This window comes from Arabidopsis thaliana, chromosome 5, assembly GCF_000001735.4.
Source record: "Arabidopsis thaliana chromosome 5, partial sequence".
NCBI classification, from domain to species: Eukaryota; Viridiplantae; Streptophyta; class Magnoliopsida; order Brassicales; family Brassicaceae; genus Arabidopsis; species Arabidopsis thaliana.
The window spans coordinates 23,576,514-23,596,240 of NC_003076.8; the positions used below are offsets into that span (position 1 = coordinate 23,576,514).

Consider the following 19,727-nt stretch of genomic DNA (forward strand, 5'->3'; position numbering starts at 1 on the left):
GAAAACTTGATAGTTACAAATCTACTTAATTTTAATTATATGATTCTAACTAGAAGATATTGAGATTTGCAAGATAATATTCTCTATTTGTGTGTATGAAATAAAACAGATTTTTAATTATATTTATTCAAAAAGTCTAATAGCTCTAATAACATTTGTTGAACAATGTCTGTTTGGTGAAAAAGAAATTAAAATCAGGTGTTGACAACTTCATGAAAAAGAAATGTAATCTAAAATCTAGTCGCTTACACATTGGCAGAATAATTTTCTTTGTGTTTACATCATCTTCATATATCTTAGAGATATCTCTTTATAAAAAGTTATAGTATATATATTTTGTTTGGTCAACATACGTAATTTTATATCAATAATTAATGATATAGAATGACATTTTAAATGCATTAAATTTGAAATGAAATGAAAAAGCTAGAGAAGTGGAGCGCCACAAATTGAAAAGGTGATAGAAAGTGTTGGCCTCTCGAGACTAATTAATAACGTGGATTACTCCAAAACCCTTAAAAGTATTACATTTAGGAAGGAGAAAAGCCATTTCAAGTTTTCAATGACTGTATAAATCTGATCTTTTGACTGCATGAGCCTTCAAGTATTCAAATGGCAACAGAATTAAAACGAGAGAGAAATAGTCACGACGGCCATTAATCTTGTGAATGGTCGGTTTTGATTAGTGGAGAAGGAGAGGTCAATGACTCTCTATAATACGATTCTCTCACCACGTGGACACAGCGGAATTAGTCCCTTAATTACATATTTTAATTACAGAGAGACAACCTAATCACTTGGCCACGTTGAAATTGCTAGGTACTAGTTAAGACTTGTTCCGCAATATCTGTCTTAAAGGTAAGTGTATAAATTCATTTGACTATATTTTATTTTCACGGTTTTTCTTCATTCTAAAAAGTAGTTTCATCTTCTTCCCTCATCCATCATCATTCATCATCATATCTTCTACTTCTTCTTCTTCTCAGGTTCTCTTTTTTGTCCTCTTTTGTGTAAATACGTTTTGTCATGATTCTCTGTGAACAGTACCGATCGTTTTTTTTTGGGATTAGCGAAAAATAAAAATAACCGACGTTTTTTGTATTATTTGTCTGACAGACAGAATCTGTATTATTTTGTCATCTTTTTTCAATAGTCTCATGATTGTCTCTTGTGTGTTTCCAGCTTTCCCATAGGGTCCATTGATTTTTGCAGCCATGGATTATGATCTGGTACATACCAAAACCATCAAAAGTTTGTCTTTCTTCATACCAAAAACAACCGAATTCTCATTCTTGATTCTTGTTTTTTTTTTTTTTTGCCAGCTTCGTTCCAAGAAGAGTATCAAACGCGTAGAATCCACCAAATCAAATCCATGGTGGTGGGATAGTCATATCGGTCTCAAAAATTCTAAGTGGCTTGAGAATAATCTCGATGGTGAGTCCATTCACATTATGTCGTTTTCATGTAATGAAAATACCTTATTAGGCTTAGGGTTTCCCAAATTAGGTGGTTAGTCTTTTTTCATAAAGGAAATAAAAAATATGCCAAGTTTATGTTTTGTGTGATGATTATGATCAGAGATGGACCGGAGCGTGAAACGGATGGTGAAGTTGATAGAGGAGGATGCAGATTCTTTTGCTAAGAAGGCAGAGATGTATTACCAGTCAAGACCTGAGCTTATTGCTCTTGTGGATGAGTTTCACCGTATGTACCGTGCTTTGGCAGAGCGGTACGAGAACATCACCGGAGAGTTGAGAAAAGGCTCTCCTTTAGAGCTTCAGTCACAGGGCTCTGGTCTTTCTGACATCTCTGCTTCTGACCTCTCTGCTTTATGGACCTCTAATGAGGTTAATAGGTTAGGTCGTCCTCCTTCTGGTCGACGTGCTCCTGGTTTTGAATACTTCCTTGGCAATGGAGGACTTCCTTCTGATCTTTATCACAAAGATGGAGATGATTCTGCTTCCATTACTGATTCTGAACTTGAATCTGATGATTCTTCTGTGACTAATTACCCTGGTTATGTGAGTATAGGCTCTGACTTTCAGTCCCTAAGCAAGAGGATCATGGATCTTGAGATTGAGCTACGTGAAGCCAAAGAAAGACTTAGGATGCAACTTGAAGGGAACACTGAGAGCTTGTTGCCGAGGGTGAAAAGTGAGACTAAATTTGTTGATTTCCCGGCAAAACTTGCTGCTTGTGAGCAAGAACTGAAAGATGTAAATGAGAAGTTACAGAATTCAGAAGACCAAATCTATATTTTAAAGAGTCAGCTTGCTAGATACTTGCCATCTGGGTTGGATGATGAACAGAGCGAAGGGGCAGCTTCAACTCAAGAACTGGACATTGAGACTTTGTCTGAAGAGCTGAGAATTACAAGCCTGAGGCTTCGGGAGGCAGAAAAACAAAACGGTATCATGAGAAAAGAAGTCGAGAAAAGCAAGTCTGATGATGCAAAACTCAAGAGTCTGCAAGACATGCTTGAGTCGGCACAGAAAGAAGCTGCAGCATGGAAAAGCAAGGCTAGTGCAGATAAAAGAGAGGTGGTGAAGCTGCTTGATAGAATCTCAATGTTGAAGTCGAGTTTAGCAGGTAGAGATCATGAGATCAGGGATTTAAAGACAGCATTGTCTGACGCAGAAGAGAAGATTTTCCCGGAGAAAGCACAGGTCAAAGCCGATATAGCAAAGCTGTTGGAAGAAAAAATACACCGGGATGACCAATTCAAAGAGCTGGAAGCCAATGTGCGTTATCTTGAAGATGAGAGAAGAAAGGTGAACAATGAGAAAATAGAAGAGGAGGAAAAGCTGAAGAGCGAAATCGAGGTGCTGACACTGGAAAAGGTAGAGAAAGGGAGATGCATAGAGACGTTAAGCAGAAAGGTGAGTGAGCTAGAGTCGGAGATAAGTCGACTTGGAAGTGAAATAAAAGCGAGAGACGATAGGACTATGGAGATGGAGAAGGAGGTGGAGAAGCAGAGGAGGGAACTAGAAGAAGTAGCAGAAGAGAAGAGGGAAGTGATAAGACAGCTCTGTTTTTCACTAGACTACTCCAGAGACGAATACAAGAGACTACGCATAGCCTTTTCAGGGCATCCACCAACAAGACCATCATCCATTCTTGCTTCTTAATTCTTGTGTACAGTATATACTCTTTGTAACTTTGTTGGTGATACTTTCACATATAGGGAGCTGTTTTGAGATTGGTTTGTGGAAAAGAAAAAGCTCATAAGATTTGTGTTTGATATTAGCTATGCATTATCTAGTTTGAGTTCTGAAACTGGAATAAAGCATAGAAACGTTTCAAGTGTTTACAAATACTACTGTATATGACTTTTGGAGCATTGCTCAAGAAAAATCACATACAGATGCATGTAAATAAGAAATAAGAGTTTCATTTTCTTATTCTGAACAATAATCATAAGTAATGTGGCTGTGCTCTGTACAGCTAACAACCCGGAAGAGAATGCTTACTTGAGATGTTCAACGTCCTGCAAAAATCAAACTTCCCCAGGAAGCATAGTATCTACCGGACCAAGATCACAGTAGGCAATGCCCTGAAACACACATTCATAAAGCAACCAAGGTTAGTTTCTATATAAATTGGCTTTGTCTGAATAGACAAGAAAGATACGTACCTCTCCAGTGAGGTGTGCAACACATCTCTTCTCAGCCAACAGTTCCGCTTCCGACTGCAATATTTTCATGTCTCAGTTAAACTTCTAGTATTTAGATACAAAACCTGAAAAAGATTAATCTCTAAGAAGGCTATACCTTGGCGATTCGTTGGCGAAGGTAGTCATCAATTTCTACATCCTTGACAAGTTCATAATCTCCATCTCCCTGTAAGCAACACACAATTTTGAGACTTACCTCTAGAGAAAGGTTTTAAGTATAAGGATAGAACATACCTTCGACCGGCATGGCATACTGAAGACAAGGCCCTCTTCAATACCATAAGGATTTCCATCCGTGTACACCTAAATTTACATTAACACAACCCTGTTAAAACTTGAACCAATCTATCTTATTGTTATCCAAATGAGTGTAAAAGAAGATGTACCCCAGTCGAAAACCAATCACCCTCAGGAGTAGGAGTTACAAGAGACTTTATAGCATCAACAATGGAAACAGCAGTAGAAGCAGCAGAAGATCGACCCCATTTCTGAATTAATAACCCACCTCTCTGTAAAACAAAACGCAAACTTACTCAGCAAAACATTATATCTCATTGCAGAAATCATTTCATTATCAGAGGAATCGCCATCTTACCTTCTGCACACTCTCAGTGAATCCCTCTTCTAACCATTTGTGATCTGTAATAACCTCCTTCACAGGCAGGCCATTAATTCTGGCATTTAAGAAGTCTGGCACCTAATTTTCCTCTAAAAGATTAGAGAAACATCCCAAGATAAATGTAGAGAATAGATGACACTAGAGTAAGATAAGGCAAACCTGAGTCGTGGAGTGATTTCCCCATATGGTCATATTAGACACTTTGTCATAGAAAACACCGGCTTTAAGAGCAAGCTACAAAATGGAAATTGTCAATCATATGTATGCAAATATATTGCATACAATCACATATAGGTGTGAAATCTAGTACCTGGCATTTGGCACGATTTTCGTCTAACCTCGTGAGGGCATGGAAGTTCTTTGCAGGAATGTTGGGAGCATTTTTAAGACAAATCAAGGCACTGAAAGAACACAAAATGAGGTAAAGTATACTTCCAATGTTTGTCACTGATTACGATATGAAGAGGGTTGAATTAAGGAATGTAGCTTACTTGGTGTTGCAAGGGTTTCCCACTACAAGAACCTTGACGTTAGGAGAGGCAGCTTTGTTCAGAGCTTTGCCCTGCTCAGCAAAGATTTGGCCATTGATGTCCAACAAGTCAGCACGTTCCATTCCAGGGCCTCGAGGTTTTGCTCCAATCAGAATAGCCCACTCCACATCTTGGAACACTTCATTTGGATCTGTTCCTATATCAACTTCTCTCAACAATGGGAACAATGAATCCTCCAGTTCCATTGCAACACCTTCAAGAGCTTGAATTGATCTCTCTGATCCTAGCAGTTTCAATGCAATGGGTTGATCTGGACCAAATACTTCCCCTGAAGCAAGCTACACACCCGGAAAACCAAAGATACATAAAATAAGACCAATTATTGGTAACCTTATCCTATAAAACAGTAACTTAAAGGATTAACTTACTTTGAAGAGAAGATGGTTAGAAATCATTCCTGCAGCACCTGAAACTGCAATATTAATTAACTTCTTCCATGATCTTGTCTCTTCTTCCTGGCAAACACACACATAATACTATTATATCCATGTAAAGCAGAGGATTATCTCAATTCTCAAGTCTCAAAGATAAGATTCTTTTATAGAAAAATAGTAAGAGGGAATAGTAAGATACAGCTTTAAGATCATAGGTGAGGCAGAACACTCCATAACACTCTTTCTTCGTCTTCACCAATCCATTTTCTTGCACAGCAACAGGAGCTTGGCTACTTTTATCATCAATTCACAAAAGCATCTAAGATCAGATAAAGTTGATTTATTTAAGAGAGAAGAAACGATTAGGAGCTTAAAGAGACTTACTTTTGAGAAACGGAGCAAGAGATTTTGGAGTTGGGAGTTGTTGTGTGGAGAGGTGGAAGAAGAAGATGGCGAAAGTGGTTTGAAAGGTGCAATTTTGAAGAGAGACGAAGCCGAGACGAAGAGTTGAGAAAAGGCGACGTCGTTTTGGGGGTTGAGAGCTCTGCCATGGCCATTATCGCACAGACACAAACTGTGAAAGTGAGATTTCAGAACTGGAACTATGGAGAGAGAGCGCGCCAAGCGACAGAGTAGTAAGAAAGAGGATTGGGGAATCTATGGATAAGGCTCAGCTCTTGACACTTGTCACTCTTTTAGCATCCTCACCGTTTATCTTCTTTTGACTTTTAGGCCCAGTTAAGGCCCAATAACAGAATATACCTGAAACCGTTCGAATTTGATCACTGATCGGAGATTTTCGTCTTCGCCGGCGACATTGCATCCGCTGACCAGAGAATTAAAAAAGTTGCGACTTTGATCGCGAAAGTTTCAATAATGGAGGTCATTGATCAATGGGTTGCTGAATTTTTCCTCCTTCGACAACACAATCCTAGGGCTTCCCCTATTAATCTGATTTCGGCGCTAAAATTAGGAGATTCCTCCGACTGCATAAAGCTCAAGATATCTTCCGTCTTGCGTGACATCTCCAATTCATTGATCCGAGGTACGATTGATGAGGGAATGCTCGATCTTCTCGAGATTCTTGAGAAGCTTCTCTTGCAGCAACATTCGCTACTCATGGATTCTCACAAGTCTGCTTATTGCTGGACGGCTACTGAGTGTACGCTTAGATTTATGTGGCCAATGTTTGCTTCGGATGGTTTGTTCACCGATGCGCTTGAGAGGATATGGACGAAGAGGATTGGGATTTTGAAGGAGAGTGGTAGCGATTTGGTGACTTGTGACTTGTTGAAATGGGAGAGTGATTTGAAGAAGGCCCTTGGAGATCCTGAGCTCTATCAGCGAATTCGTGAGACTAACATCAGGTACACTGCCATTTCCTTTCTCACTCAGCTTCTCAAAGAACAGTGGGCATTACTTGGGAGTTCCTCTCTTGAATCAGTAGCTCAAAGAAGGTTTCTTAAGCGCAAGGCTGTGAACGTAGAGGGTGATGTTGTTGACAACAGAGGGGATCAAAGTGATGTTGATGAAAGCACGAGACGTTTTGGGAGTGATACTATTGATATCGCCAACGAGGCGCGTGGTGAAAGGGAGGACGGGAATGGGATTGGTAGAGACAACGCTAATGATGGTGAAGGAATGGAATGTCTGGAGAATGATGGGATTGATAATGTGAATGCAGCAGACGAGGAGCACACAGTGAGTGCACAAGATCAGGAACATGAGCCAAGTCTTGATAAGGGAGACGAAATGGCTGCTCGAGAGCTGAAGGAATATTTAGTAGAGATTCAAGGACACATCGACCCTTCCACTAGGCAAGGGGAAGAACCTAACAGTGCAATTGATCACTCAGTAGATGTCACTCCTCCGCCTACTCGGGTGAATAGGACTGGAACAGGCTGTCAAGACCATAACGAAGCATCGGTGAGTGTTAGTCAATTTTCCCTCAAGATGCTTTCTAAAAATCTTGTTCTTTGGTTCATGAATTTGTGGTTTAATTGTGAAAACAGGATAATGTAAATGAGAAAGGTTCGGATAGTCAGGAAACATGGTCTAGCAGAGTTCGGCCTCGTCGACCAACCCCTGTAACTCTGAGTGTATCTCCATTAAAGAAAGGCGGATTGGCGAAACCACATGTCAGGAGACCAAAGAAATTCTGGAAGCCAGAAGAAGTGGAAGCTCTGAGGGAAGGAGTAAAAGAGTATGCAAACACTCTTTGCCTAGTCCCGTACTCTATTATCAATATTCAATAGTGATACATCTTGGACCTCATTAAGATTATACCACTGGCTCATTTTGTTGTTGTTGTTGTGCAGGTATGGTAAATCATGGAAAGATATAAAGAATGGAAACCCTACAGTATTTGCGGAGAGGACAGAGGTGAACATTTCCTTATTAACATTCATACTCACCATTTACTTGAACAAGATATATGCCAAGTGTGAGTGATGTAAATGTTGTAACTTGGTAGGTGGATTTGAAAGATAAATGGAGGAACTTAGTCGGTGGGTAGAGGTAACATCTTTTGTGAATCTTGTGCTATATGTTTTAAAATGCTGTAGAGTTATTTACCTTTGTGTATTGTGATATATCAACTGTGGAGAACATGGTGGAGAAAGGGCCATTCCCATGTTGTGTGGTGAATGATAATGATGAATGAGCAGAATATAATTATATGCTTGTGGGAAAAATTCTGGCTGCAACCTCTGTAGTCAGTCAGTGTCAAACTTATACGGCTTTTCTTGTTTTAGATATATTCCATCCTTATCTTCATTTCCTAATTCCTACCATGCTTCCCTCTCTCCTTTTCCACGTGTCAACTAACATCTAAACCAGAACAAAACAGTAGTCAAAAAATGCATAACCATTTTGATCTATGATATTGCCTGTCAAACATTCGGACCCTCCTTAGATATTGCCTGTTAACATTCAGACCCTCCTTAGATAAAAAGCGAAGTAATATGATGGGAGCTCTCATGCACATACTTTATTGGTGAATGCATATTTGTTACGTGTTATTAGTTTATTACAGAACCGTGAACTCCTTGAGGGCTGCAGGAACTGGCCGCCAACAAAAACAAAACAATTTTCAACGGTGATGTCACTATCACTCTATTCTCTACAACTTCTTGTCATGTTCCCCACTTCTGTTCTGACTTTTCCCCTTTTCTTTGTCGTTTTATTTTTGTTAACCTCAATCTATTTATTTTGGATTGCTTGTGTTCACCAAACTAATAATTGGTTCAATTGAAAATTGTGCAGTTTCCTCAAGAAACAAAACTCTTTCCTGAATATCGCATTTCCCAGTATCCACACTTTCTTAACTCTTATCCTCTTTGCAATTGTGTTTGTGGTTCACAAAATAAACAAGGGCATCTTTTGAGCATATTTAGCCATGTGTTTTCAATGTGGTACACGTTTGATGATTTTTTTTTCATTTTTGTGGTTTGAGTATCTTGTATTGGCAAGTAAGATTTGTCAAACTTTCGATTTTTAGATTTACAATTGGGTCAATAAAAATAAATATATGATTTTCTATAATATATGTGATGCAAGCAAGGTTAAGGCAAATTGTCTTTATTCTTTTTATCCCAAATGGGTGATTGACGCCAACGACTGTTCAACATATTTTCTGCTGACGCTTCTTTAATGAAGTAGCACGAAGAAGTAAACAGGACGACTTTTGGCCACCGGAAAATTTCTCTGTTATAAAAACGAAAGTCTGTGTCCTCTTAAACATTTTTGGGATCATCAATCGGTTTTTGGTCAACCATGAATATGAATCAAGTTGCAGAGTATGTGGAAACTGATCCAACTGGTCGCTATGGACGTGTAAGTAAGGAGACAGATTCTATGTTCATGGATCAAAACCTTGTTGTAACACTTGGTTTTTTATGTTGGAACAGTTTGCAGAAATTCTTGGAAGGGGAGCGATGAAGACAGTGTACAAAGCAATCGACGAGAAGCTGGGAATAGAAGTAGCATGGAGCCAGGTGAAGCTTAAGGAGGTTCTGCGTTCCTCTGTTGATCTACAGAGGCTTTACTCCGAGGTTCATCTCCTCAGCACTCTCAACCACAAATCCATCATTCGTTTCTACACTTCCTGGATCGATGTTCATAACCACACTCTCAACTTCATCACCGAGTTGTTCACTTCAGGGACCCTCCGACAGTAATTCGCTTAAACCTCTTCTTCTGACAAGATTATTCAGCTTTTGTCTTTTATGACCCTGTCCCGTTCATATGCAGATACAAAAATAAGTACTTGCGGATAGATATCCGAGCAATCAAGTCCTGGGCTCGGCAAATCTTGGAAGGGCTAGTTTATCTCCACGAGCACGACCCTCCTGTTATCCATAGAGACCTTAAGTGTGATAATATCTTTGTGAATGGGCATCTTGGACAAGTCAAAATTGGTGATCTTGGTCTTGCAAGAATGCTGCGGGACTGCCACTCGGCCCATAGCATCATTGGTATGTCTCAAAAATCGTTTGTTTTCACTTCTTGTCCAAATCATATGCTTAGACCTCTTTGTGTTTCTTTTGCATAGGCACTCCTGAGTTCATGGCACCAGAATTATATGAGGAGAACTATAATGAACTCATTGACGTATATTCCTTTGGTATGTGCTTTTTGGAGATGATCACCTCTGAGTTCCCGTATAGTGAGTGCAACCATCCGGCACAGATTTACAAGAAAGTTGTTGGGGTATGTCTTACAATCTGTGAGCATATAAATGAAGCTGTCAGATGAACCAGGCATGAGTCTTCTAATGTTCTCTTTTCAGGGAAAGCTACCAGGAGCATTTTACAGAGTTGGAGACATCGAGGCACAGAGGTTCATCGGGAAATGCCTCGTGTCTGCCTCAAAGAGAGTATCAGCAAAAGAACTATTGCAAGATCCATTTCTTGCCTCCGATGAGTCCTGGATGGTATACACGAGCGGTGCTGGGAATCCAAAGCCCTTCTTGAACGAGAATGAAATGGACACACTGAAGTTGGAAGATGATGAGTTAAGGACCGAGATGTCCATCGCTGGGAAGCTGGGCGCTGAAGATAACAAAATCGATCTGGAAGTACAAATCGCATATGATAATGGTAAATGGGACTAAATTGATTAAGCTGGTCACTTTGTTATTCGGTCGCATAATTGTTTTTTTCTTTCCAGGTCTGGCCAATAATGTATTCTTTCCCTTTGACATCATGAATGATACTTCCATTGATGTTGCAAAGGAGATGGTAAAAGAACTCGAAATTATAGATTGGGAGCCAGTCGAGATTGCTAAAATGATTGATGGAGCGATTTCTTCTTTGGTGTCTGATTGGAAGTATGAGGAAGATGATGAAACCCCTCATGATCATCATCGTCATCGTACCGATTCTTTTCACTCTTCTTCCTCGCACGCGTCATCTTCCCAAGCTTCACTCTCGAACTATATGGCTCGAGGCCTTCAAGATTGGGTACAAGGTATGGAAAGTAACACCAGTCTCAACGTGCATAGTGTGACAATTGTTTTTATAAAAGTTTTTGAGATAGAAATTAAAATTGCAGATGATTTACACGATGAGACGTATTCTCAGAGTTCTTCCCATTCAGGGTCTTACTCCAACCTCAACTACATAGCTGTTGATGAGTACAGCTCCCAATCTCCTGTTATGAGCAGAACTCACAACATGACGAGGTTTTGCCCCGAAGAAAGCTCTCATCTACAGTCAGGACAAGCCAACGCGTATGCAGCTTCCAGTTCAACTAACAGAAGCTTGGCTTCAGACAACCGCACACTTACAAGGAACCGATCACTTGTAGACGTGCAGAGACAGTTACTGCACCGGTCGCCAGGGGAAGAGGCTAGAAAAAGAAGATTGTTCAAAACTGTTGGAGACGTAGAAACAGTTGGGTTTCAGTCACCTTATGCGGTTTCACGGAAGCCACCAAGCTCAAGGCGCTAGCTTCTCCAGTATTTTAATTACTGTAATATATAAGTATACTGTAAAAAACAAGTTTGCTGGTTCAAAAATGTAAAAAGTACATGTGTTTAATAAAGTTGTTCAAAGGGTGTGTTTGTGTTACAGAGAAAGAGTCCTCATGGTGAAATGACTCAAATGTAACCATCTATACCAGAACAAACAGTAGTCAAATATAACCATTTTATCTATGCATGATATAGCCTGTTAAAACTCGGATCCTCCTTAGATACAAAGCTAAGTAAGATGATGAGAGCTCTCATGCACATATATATATGAAATGGTTGATGCCATATTTGTTGTCTTATTATTAGATATCTTACAAAAACATATGTGTTATGTTTTAATGACAATTTAGCTGACATAGAAGGATAGTTTAAAGTTTCTAGGTACGGTCTTGTCAATGCAAGTGATAGATGAGCTTCAAGTAGATGCATTGTAATCCAAGCCACGGAGAAACGCCATGTAGTCTGATTTGCCTAATTCAAAGTCAAGTAAAGCTGCTATTGGGTCGACATGTCCAGCTCCATAGTAGAGTATTTATTAGTTGGGTTTGGCTTTATCCACAAAAGCTCATTTTAAACCAGAACGATCTAGCATTTTGGCGTTTCAATAAAAAAATATTGCGTCGCTTTCTATTTTCATCGGTTTATTAAGGGTACCCTTTTATTAACATGGAACCATTTTTCTTTTTCAGGGAATATCTTCTTCTATTGTCTATTTTTTATAATGAACGTGTAATTTGAAAATCCTTAAAAATGTTTTTATAACTCTTTCAAAACTCTTAAAAAATCCTTGTAATTTTTTTTAAAGTCTTTTAAAGCTTTGTAAAGTTCTTAAAAATATTTGTAAATCATTTTAAATCCGCTTAAAATCTTTATAAAGTCTTTAAATACACATGTAAATACCTTTGTAAATCTTTGGAAAAAAAACTCTAAAGTCTTTAAATACACTTGTAAAATATTTGTAAATAATGTTTTAAAAGATTTTATAAGACTTTTAAAACGATTTACAAAGGTTTTTAAAAACCTTGTAAATTCTTTTAAAAACTCTTGTAAATCTTTTAAAACCATTGTAAAAGGTTTTACAAGGATTTTAAAATATTTACAAAGGTTTTTAAAGTATTTACATATGTATTTAAAGAATTTATAAGGATTTTAAGAGTTTTTAAAATGATTTACAAGGGCTTTTGACAACTTTACAAATTTTTACAAATTTCTTTTAAGAGTTTTTCAAGGGTTTTTCAAGAGTTCTTTAAAATTTACAAAGATTTTTAAATGCATTTTTGGGCGGGAAAAAAAGTTGGTACGGAGAAAAATTTTGGCAGGAAAATTTATTGGGCGGGAAATGTTGGTCATTTTGTTCGGGAAAATTTCAGATTTTGTCAACTTTAAATATCAAATAGAGTATAAAATCTCAATAAAATCAAAAAAAAATCTGAAATTTTCTTATAAAATTGTGTGTGATTATGGAAGATGAGTTCTCGCTTTCTACTATCATGAATACAATTGCTAAAATGAAAAATAATATGTATTTCATGCTTAAAGCATGTGAAAGATATGAAGATTTTATTTCTAAAAACAATAATAATAATAATAAAGTTATGAAGATTATATTCATCATAGGTCTAATTAGGCCGTTAGTGGAGATGATTTTGTACATTTTGGAATTTGAGACATATGAAGTAAACCGTATAATACTTTACTTTATTGACCAACCACAACTAATATTGGTCGTTTTTATCGTTATTGCTATATTAGTCTAGTCGACCACTTTATGTGTGTTTTCACTTGAAAGAAAACTTGTATTGTATTATAACTCCCGCTATTTATTTCCATAATTTATACTTCAACCGCATTGTGAAAAAGGTTATAAAACCAATTTTTAGAATTTTGCATCACAAGTCAGAAGCAATGAGAATTATATTTGTTTTTGCCAATCGTTACAACGGTGATGGTGAAAGTTGGAGCAGAGGAGTCTTCGTTTTGCATTTCAGGTGACATGAGTGTAAGACTTAACACTTTTCGAACTGAGACAGTCTTTGAACCCTTGTTAATCAGAGAGGCTATTCCCACTAGCCTTAGATCTCTCTCCCAACCTGAACCATTAACCAATCTCCAGCAAGTTGTATATTTAGCAAACCAACGGAAACCCTCTGAGCGTGTTGGAAGGTTTGACTTTGAGAAAGAGGACGGACGGTGGTGCAAATCGCCGGAGATTTTTTCAGAGATTGAATTGTGTGATTATTTTAAGCAATGTTTTATGTTCAGAGGTGGATGGAACATGGGTGAGCCCAAAACAGAACACACTCCTCTGTAATATTAACAACTGAAACTATACAAAAATGGAGAAGATTGGAACATGTAACCATGCATGATGTACTCAGAGAGAGATAGAGAGTCCTTGAGTCAAATGTAACCATGTATTCTCGAAAGCCTTGATGATAACGTCATGATACTCGCTCGAATTCAATGAAAGATAACATGCTAGAAGATCTTCCAGATCTTTCTGTTCCCTCATCTTGTTCTCCATAATCATCTCAACCATGGATTCTCTGAAATCTTTCTCAGGATCCACCGAAGACAGAACTATCGCAAAGCTCTTTACAACCCCCTTTTTCTTCGATACCTGGGACGTTCTTTCCTTTTTCTTCTTTCTCACGATCTTCGTGGGAATCTTTATCCCTGACGAATGAGCTTTCGGTTTCTTCAGTTTCTGCTGTGTCATCATCTCAAAGGGTGGTTCCTTTGCAGTCTCAGGACTCAAGTTTGGTGAAACTGAAGGATCTTCAGGCACATCATCAAGCTTCCTCACAGAGAGCTCGTCCTTAATGTCAATTGATGAATGCGGTTCAGGATCATGTACAAAGTTTTGGTCAGAAGGAGATGATACACGATCTAAGAAGCTTCCAACGGCGGAATCGGAGATTGCATTTGCAGAGGATGATGACTTAGAGCGATGATTTAGAGAGGAAGAGGTAGAGAGCTTGAGCCTTGAGGAAGGCTTGTAAACGGTTTTACGTTTGATTTTTCTCTTGAAAGAAGAAGATTTGGGAGGTGAATTAGAAGCTTGAGGATGATGAGCAGTCGAAGAAAGACGTCGAAGAGGGTCCCGGAGCTTTCTTGAGGAAGAAGCATCAGCGGAGGAGAGATGTTTGGGAGAAGAAAGATGGTGTTTTCTGCTACTTCTGCTCATCCCTTTGAGCTTATAGAGCCATGAATGAGGCATCATGTCTGAAAATCTGAACTTGTGAGTCCCCATTTTCTGTTTCATCTCTCAAATATTTTATGAGCTCTGTCAAAAAGAAAGAAAGCAAAATGAAGTTAAAGATAAACTAATGGGCTTAAATCTAATCTAGAGGGTGTCCATCCACTATCTTCTTTTCTTATGCTTTGTCCCTTTCACAAGAGATAAAGAGGTTAATCAAAGAACAAGGGTTTAATTGATTTGGCTCCTTGAAGCATTCAAAATCGATGAGTGGCTTCCATGTCAAGACTAATTCCAAAACCAACAAAGCATTTCTTTTGTAGTGGCCTAATGGGTAATGGCAACCATTATAGGTCCCCCAAATCTCACATCTCTCCTTTTTTTCATAATCAAGAATTTTATAAAGAAACAAACAAACAGAGATTTATGAAATTGATATACTTCACTTAGCAATTAATTGTGGTTGGATCGGGTAGTCATGGATCCCACAATTATGACGTGGACTCCACACTCTCTTTGATGAAAAGTTTCAATGAAAAGTTTGATAAATCTGAAGAATTTTTGTTAATTTTATATGAATCTTGAAAACAGGAACCATATCCATTTTCTAATTGATCTTATCGAGTAGTTTGGATCCTGAGTTTGAAGGTTTTCTTGAGAAATATGGGTATTAGACATTACAAAAGATTTTAGACAAAACAAAAAAAGACATTACAAAAGATCATATGTAAGCAGCATATTTACTATAGAGATTTATCCTCTCTTTTTTTTCTATCGCCTAACAATTATCATTTGTTTGCAGCAATAAAATAAAATAAAATTATCTGAACTCATTGCCAAAGCTAATGACTCAATAGAAAAAAAAGACAAAGATGCATGACATGATTTTGTTTCATTGTAAAGACTCACAAGCTATAATTTAAGTTGTCATTTCATTTGTACGATATTTCTGTTTCTTTCAAACGACCGATTGATTTTTTTGGGAACGTCATGTTTATCTTACAAGGTGTCCAAAAAGGTAAATATATTACTATTTTCTGTTTTTCGAATTTGCATTTCTAATTTTAAAATTGTAACTTTTATCTCAAGTTTATCTATAATGATAAGTTATCTAAAATATTGAATTTAACTGAAAAATATCCTGTTGGAATTTGATCGAAGTTTTTTCTTTTTGCTGTGTATATAATTAAACTGTTGACCTACACTAATACATCTTCTCACATACAGCTAAAAATATCAAAGAAATTAATTTTGAAAAAAGTTTTTCTTTTCTTTTTTCAATTTAAATATCATATAAAATACATTCAAAAGAAATCTGAAAGAATTAGAAAAATTTGTACAAAAACTCTTCCGACTTATGGAATGAGTGTTGTTCATTCTCGCTAACTACTATCATGATACGATTGGACAAAATAAAAATAAAGTTCATACTAAGACATAGCTCATTATCTTACTCATTTGAACGTTAATTCACTCCTTTTTAAGATGATTAAAAATAGACTTCATTTCTGATATGCGATGCTAAGCAGAAATTGAGGGTAAAGAAAGCTAAAATGATAAGTTTTTTTAAAACATTTTGTACAATTTATGACCTCATGATTTTTATTGACAATTAATCCATTTCTTGGTCTATTTATGCAGCAAATTGATGGTGATAGTAATGGAACACCTGAGTTTTGAAAGGTAAATAATTTGTTCAAGGCAGTTCTGATTATTGTTACTCTTTGTTTACACTAATTAGTTTCGTCTTCAATTCTCAAAACTCTCACGACTCTTAACAAATAGATTATAAATGAGTTTCTTAACATCCATCATCTTTTTCCTTTATATTGAAACTAGGATAGCTGCAATTGAAACAGAAATTGAAAAAAGCAAGCAAAGACACCAAGCAGGTATACAGTGTGACGAAAAGCTACAATTTTCTTGGAAGGATAAACCTCATTTGTTTTTGACTATAAGCAAGTGGTCTGTAAGAATCTAATATCATTTTTATGAGTTGAAATTTGATCTATTTGAATTAGTTTTCAAATTTGATCTATTTAAATTACTTTTCATTTTTATTTTTTGAACTAAAAATTTCCTAAACCGGAATAAGTGTTTGTGGTTCGTCTGCTATTACAAAAGATTGAAGCCAATCCAATACATATGAAAGGTGAAAAGACAAACGTGCCCTCCTCTTCATCCACCCTAATTCTCTCGCCGCCTCTCATTTTTTTCTTTTCACGTTTTTTTGTTGTTGTGAGCTTCTTGTTGGGTTTAAGACTGTTTTCGTCAGCAACTAAACCCTGGTATCCATTTCTTCCAATTATCCAAGCTTCCCCTCAAAGGTTTCACTTTTTCGCCATTGCTTCAACCAAATTTATTCGTGTTAAACGGAATCGATGCTGTTGTGTGGTGATTTAAGTTGGTAGAGTTCTACAGTTGTTTCTTCTGTTTCAGCACGATTATCACAGAATGTCTTTAGATACTTCTTTAGGTCTTAAGCTCAAGAAAAGGCTGAAGCTTTCATCGTTTAGCTCCAATTCTTCTTATAAAGGAAAGAGTAGATCCATTACTCAACGCAGTGATGATGACACTAACTCTCGGAAGACTACGGTTTCGTCTATGAAGAAGAAGAGGGTCTACCCCAATAAGGCTAAGCATAATAACCATGTGAATGAAATCCCTCGCACGATGTGGGTTGCTTCAAAGAGAAACCAAGGGTCTACTTCTAGTTTTAAGACCGCTAATGATGCTGCAACTAGTGTGTTTAAAACAAAGTCACGGAGTGGGGTTGATGTTACTCGAAAGAGCTACAGGAAGAGAGATGAATTGGATAGTAATGTAGATGTGAGTCCCAGGGAAAGTTCTGATGTGCCGTCTTTTAAGGCTAGAAAACAGGTGTTTTCAGAGAAGAGAGTTGTGGGAGATGGTTCAGATGTTCAGGAGGATAAACCAAGGAAGAGAAAGAGGATACGACTTGATCCTTATGATACCTCAAATAAAAGAATTGTTGATGATGTCCTTCTTGATGGTTAGTTCTTTGTGTTGTGAAACTGTTTTACTTGCTACATCTCATTGCTGCTTTACTAATTTGCTGTTTCTTTTCCTTTTTTCAGATGGCCTTAGAGTAAAGAACATAAAAGATGCAGTTAAAAGTGTAGAAATGTCGAAAAATGCACAGTTTCGTGCAATTCAGCCTAGTCATTCGATCCTCTCCTATGTGGAAGAAAATGTAATTTATATGACTATCTCTCTTATGGTGTCTTACGTGATATTTTCATTAGATGGCTGATAACATACATTTTACGACAGCTGTTGGGGCGTAGACGTTTAATTGAGCTAAAGAGGGCCGGCTATAACACAGAGCTTCCTGCTCCATTAGATAATATTCCTCAGTCAACCAGCACAGAGAGAGAACGTATAGAAGAAAGTGTATGTTCTTATTCTTCATTCCTTTTCTCTAATACCTCAAGATAATAAGCCTTCTCTGCTAGACTATTGAGCTAATGTTGCAATTGCCCATTTGCAGGTATTTAGGAATAAATTGGAATTCTTTGCTGCTGCAAATGTTTCATCTTCATTTCCACCTCCTGATGTACCTGAGATTGCATTTGCAGGTACTGCGTTCAATATGTTGTTCCCACCAGGATTATAGAAATATCAACAAAAAAAAACTTTTTCTGAGTTTTAGAATATGCATGTTAAACTACTTTAATAACACTAAACTATATTAAAAAGTTGGGATATTTGGTGTCTTAACTCTGATCAGGAAGGTCAAATGTTGGCAAATCGTCTCTGCTAAATGCTCTTACCAGACAGTGGGGTGTTGTAAGAACATCTGACAAACCAGGACTGACCCAGGTATTCCCCTGTCTGAGAACTACTTGCTTGTATGGCGTACATGTTTTTGTAATAACAAAGGGTTTATGAAGTGCAGACCATCAATTTCTTTGGTCTTGGTCCGAAGGTTCGCCTTGTTGATTTGCCAGGCTACGGCTTTGCCTTTGCAAAAGATGAAGTTAAGGAAGCATGGGAAGATCTTGTGAGCATCTACCCCTGGCTAGAGAATGATTATGTCTAAATTGCTTGCCCAGTTTCGTGTATTACTAAACAGGTTAATGTTCCCCATCTGTTTAACTTTGATCAATGCAGGTAAAGGAATATGTCTCGACAAGAACCAGTCTTAAACGGGTATGCCTCCTTGTTGACACCAAATGGGGTATGAAGCCAAGAGACCAGGAACTGATTAATCTGATGGAGAGGTAAAATAATTGATACTGCTCTTAATTTTTTTTTAGGTCATGTAATGAAGTTTCCTTAAAGCCGTAAACTGAATTGCAGATCGAATACAAAGTATCAGATAGTCTTAACCAAGACGGATGTGGTTTTCCCAATTGATGTGGCACGTCGAGCAATGCAAATCGAAGAGGTCTTACTCATTATACTCTAAATGAATATAGTGAAGGCAATGTATAAAAATAATATGTTGGTCATGTTCTTACTAATGTCAACAATTATTTTTCTTTAAAAAATGCAGAAGTTGAAGGCAAACAGATCAATTGTCCAGCCTCTGGTATGTATGAATATGATTCACCTAGTTTGTTGTTTACTTCCCTCTGTGGCTGCAGTAAAAGATGAAACCTAAGAAGCAAGTGGTTAACGTTAAATGATTGCAGATGATGGTGAGCTCAAGATCAGGAGCAGGTATAGGAAGTTTAAGAACTGCCCTTGCTAAAATTGCTAGGTTTGCAAAGTTTTAGGTTCTCAAAGCAATCCTCAAAACCAAGGTCAGGATTGTCTCTTACCCCTTTCCATAGTATGTAATAATGATCAATCAAGATTCAGATTCTTATAAAGAATTATTTGGCTCGTCTTTTCTTTATGGCAAAATAAAGGATAAGGAAGAAGTCAAAATGTTGAGATAAAGAAGAATGGTGTGACGATGATGATCCGACTAAGTTAGTGAAAACTGTCAACAATCACTTATGTTTTTGTTTGTTTATTATCTTTTTATTTGTCAAAGCCATCACTTGAGCAAATGAGCATAAAATGTTTTTCTCACGTTCTGACAGATTAGGTTTGCCCAAACCACTAACTTTTTTATTTTTTATTTTAGTCAACAAAAAATTATAGTAGGCCAAATTATTCTGTCAGAATATAATTTGTTAACCAGAAAGAAAGAAAAAAAAAAGTGAACTTCAAATATAAAATAGGACATATAAGGTTATTAGGTATATGAAATTGAAAATTCGAGGTGACTTTAGGGAATGGCCTACCTAATTTGACACTTCTTCAACAACTCCACCCTTTGAATTTTTCTCTTCTTTACCTTTTTTTTTTTTTTTTTTTTTTTGT

The 19,727-nt window shown here is 37.2% G+C and overlaps 6 protein-coding genes and 1 long non-coding RNA gene across 16 annotated transcripts; 4 read left to right on the top strand and 3 right to left on the bottom strand.

Moving 5' to 3' along the window:
• Positions 1–614: 614 nt before the first annotated feature.
• On the top strand, positions 615–3,273 carry NET4A (Kinase interacting (KIP1-like) family protein; the record flags this gene model as incomplete). Of its 5 annotated transcripts, NM_001345297.1 has the most annotated exons (5): positions 615–858; positions 1,183–1,229; positions 1,323–1,434; positions 1,579–2,916; positions 3,016–3,273. In NM_001345297.1, exons 2-5 carry the CDS (start codon positions 1,215–1,217, stop codon positions 3,126–3,128), a joined length of 1,578 nt encoding a protein of 525 aa, NP_001318828.1. In that variant the 5' UTR covers positions 615–858; positions 1,183–1,214. The 5 variants fall into 5 exon arrangements, with proteins under 5 accessions (NP_001318828.1, NP_200640.2, NP_851213.2 ...); NM_125217.4 differs by lacking the exon at positions 615–858 and adding an exon at positions 875–986 and having other exon boundaries at positions 1,579–3,273; NM_180882.3 differs by lacking the exon at positions 615–858 and having other exon boundaries at positions 963–1,229; positions 3,016–3,128.
• AT5G08830 lies at positions 963–1,203 on the bottom strand. The gene has a single exon (NR_143115.1). It is a non-coding gene; the product is annotated as an other RNA (long non-coding RNA).
• AT5G58330 (lactate/malate dehydrogenase family protein) lies at positions 3,209–5,882 on the bottom strand. Of its 3 annotated transcripts, none has more exons than NM_125218.4 (12): positions 5,602–5,882; positions 5,417–5,507; positions 5,212–5,298; positions 4,784–5,121; positions 4,603–4,693; positions 4,452–4,526; positions 4,269–4,370; positions 4,060–4,182; positions 3,908–3,976; positions 3,771–3,839; positions 3,635–3,688; positions 3,209–3,553 (listed from the first exon to the last, which is right to left on the bottom strand). In NM_125218.4, the coding sequence occupies exons 1-12, from the start codon at positions 5,772–5,774 to the stop codon at positions 3,497–3,499; spliced, it is 1,329 nt and encodes a 442-aa protein (NP_568875.2). In that variant the 5' UTR covers positions 5,775–5,882; the 3' UTR covers positions 3,209–3,496. The 3 variants fall into 3 exon arrangements, with proteins under 3 accessions (NP_568875.2, NP_851214.1, NP_974958.1); NM_180883.3 differs by having other exon boundaries at positions 5,417–5,510; NM_203229.2 differs by having other exon boundaries at positions 5,598–5,782.
• A 99-nt stretch (positions 5,883–5,981) lies between these two features.
• Positions 5,982–8,635, top strand: AT5G58340 (myb-like HTH transcriptional regulator family protein). 2 transcript variants are annotated; one of them, NM_001203637.1, is made up of 6 exons: positions 5,982–7,143; positions 7,230–7,420; positions 7,536–7,599; positions 7,691–7,734; positions 8,252–8,314; positions 8,482–8,635. In NM_001203637.1, the coding sequence occupies exons 1-4, from the start codon at positions 6,094–6,096 to the stop codon at positions 7,730–7,732; spliced, it is 1,347 nt and encodes a 448-aa protein (NP_001190566.1). In that variant the 5' UTR covers positions 5,982–6,093; the 3' UTR covers positions 7,733–7,734; positions 8,252–8,314; positions 8,482–8,635. The 2 variants fall into 2 exon arrangements, with proteins under 2 accessions (NP_001190566.1, NP_200642.2); NM_125219.4 differs by lacking the exons at positions 8,252–8,314; positions 8,482–8,635 and having other exon boundaries at positions 7,691–7,957.
• On the top strand, positions 8,276–11,288 carry WNK4 (with no lysine (K) kinase 4). Its single transcript, NM_125220.4, has 7 exons — positions 8,276–9,051; positions 9,126–9,391; positions 9,469–9,692; positions 9,770–9,927; positions 10,007–10,316; positions 10,387–10,686; positions 10,771–11,288. Exons 1-7 carry the CDS (start codon positions 8,992–8,994, stop codon positions 11,166–11,168), a joined length of 1,716 nt encoding a protein of 571 aa, NP_200643.1. The 5' UTR covers positions 8,276–8,991; the 3' UTR covers positions 11,169–11,288.
• A 1,748-nt stretch (positions 11,289–13,036) lies between these two features.
• OFP3 (ovate family protein 3) lies at positions 13,037–14,684 on the bottom strand. The gene has a single exon (NM_125221.2). The coding sequence runs from the start codon at positions 14,454–14,456 to the stop codon at positions 13,566–13,568; it is 891 nt and encodes a 296-aa protein (NP_200644.1). The 5' UTR covers positions 14,457–14,684; the 3' UTR covers positions 13,037–13,565.
• Positions 14,685–16,545: 1,861 nt separating this feature from the next.
• On the top strand, positions 16,546–19,725 carry AT5G58370 (P-loop containing nucleoside triphosphate hydrolases superfamily protein). Of its 3 annotated transcripts, none has more exons than NM_203230.2 (11): positions 16,546–17,403; positions 17,489–17,604; positions 17,685–17,804; positions 17,902–17,989; positions 18,142–18,233; positions 18,310–18,414; positions 18,525–18,634; positions 18,714–18,801; positions 18,910–18,945; positions 19,049–19,159; positions 19,268–19,725. In NM_203230.2, the coding sequence occupies exons 1-10, from the start codon at positions 16,845–16,847 to the stop codon at positions 19,130–19,132; spliced, it is 1,398 nt and encodes a 465-aa protein (NP_974959.1). In that variant the 5' UTR covers positions 16,546–16,844; the 3' UTR covers positions 19,133–19,159; positions 19,268–19,725. The 3 variants fall into 3 exon arrangements, with proteins under 3 accessions (NP_974959.1, NP_001331202.1, NP_568876.1); NM_125222.2 differs by having other exon boundaries at positions 16,604–17,403; positions 19,026–19,159; positions 19,268–19,545; NM_001345299.1 differs by having other exon boundaries at positions 19,049–19,725.
• Positions 19,726–19,727: the final 2 nt, after the last annotated feature.

Coding starts and splice junctions, on each gene's coding strand:
- AT5G58330 (NM_180883.3), bottom strand. CDS start 5,774: ATGGCCATGGCAGAGCTCTCAACCCCCAAAACGACGTCGCCTTTTCTC. Junction 3,977..4,059: donor GTGATTGGTTTTCGACTGGG/GTACATCTTCTT, acceptor ATGTAAATTTAG/GTGTACACGGATGGAAATCC. Junction 3,840..3,907: donor GTATGCCATGCCGGTCGAAG/GTATGTTCTATC, acceptor TGTTGCTTACAG/GGAGATGGAGATTATGAACT.
- AT5G58340 (NM_001203637.1), top strand. CDS start 6,094: ATGGAGGTCATTGATCAATGGGTTGCTGAATTTTTCCTCCTTCGACAA. Junction 7,144..7,229: donor AAGACCATAACGAAGCATCG/GTGAGTGTTAGT, acceptor TTGTGAAAACAG/GATAATGTAAATGAGAAAGG. Junction 7,421..7,535: donor CTGAGGGAAGGAGTAAAAGA/GTATGCAAACAC, acceptor GTTGTTGTGCAG/GTATGGTAAATCATGGAAAG.
- WNK4 (NM_125220.4), top strand. CDS start 8,992: ATGAATATGAATCAAGTTGCAGAGTATGTGGAAACTGATCCAACTGGT. Junction 9,052..9,125: donor CAACTGGTCGCTATGGACGT/GTAAGTAAGGAG, acceptor ATGTTGGAACAG/TTTGCAGAAATTCTTGGAAG. Junction 9,693..9,769: donor CTCGGCCCATAGCATCATTG/GTATGTCTCAAA, acceptor TCTTTTGCATAG/GCACTCCTGAGTTCATGGCA.
- OFP3 (NM_125221.2), bottom strand. CDS start 14,456: ATGAAACAGAAAATGGGGACTCACAAGTTCAGATTTTCAGACATGATG.
- AT5G58370 (NM_001345299.1), top strand. CDS start 16,845: ATGTCTTTAGATACTTCTTTAGGTCTTAAGCTCAAGAAAAGGCTGAAG. Junction 17,404..17,488: donor TGATGATGTCCTTCTTGATG/GTTAGTTCTTTG, acceptor TCCTTTTTTCAG/ATGGCCTTAGAGTAAAGAAC. Junction 17,605..17,684: donor TCTCCTATGTGGAAGAAAAT/GTAATTTATATG, acceptor ATTTTACGACAG/CTGTTGGGGCGTAGACGTTT.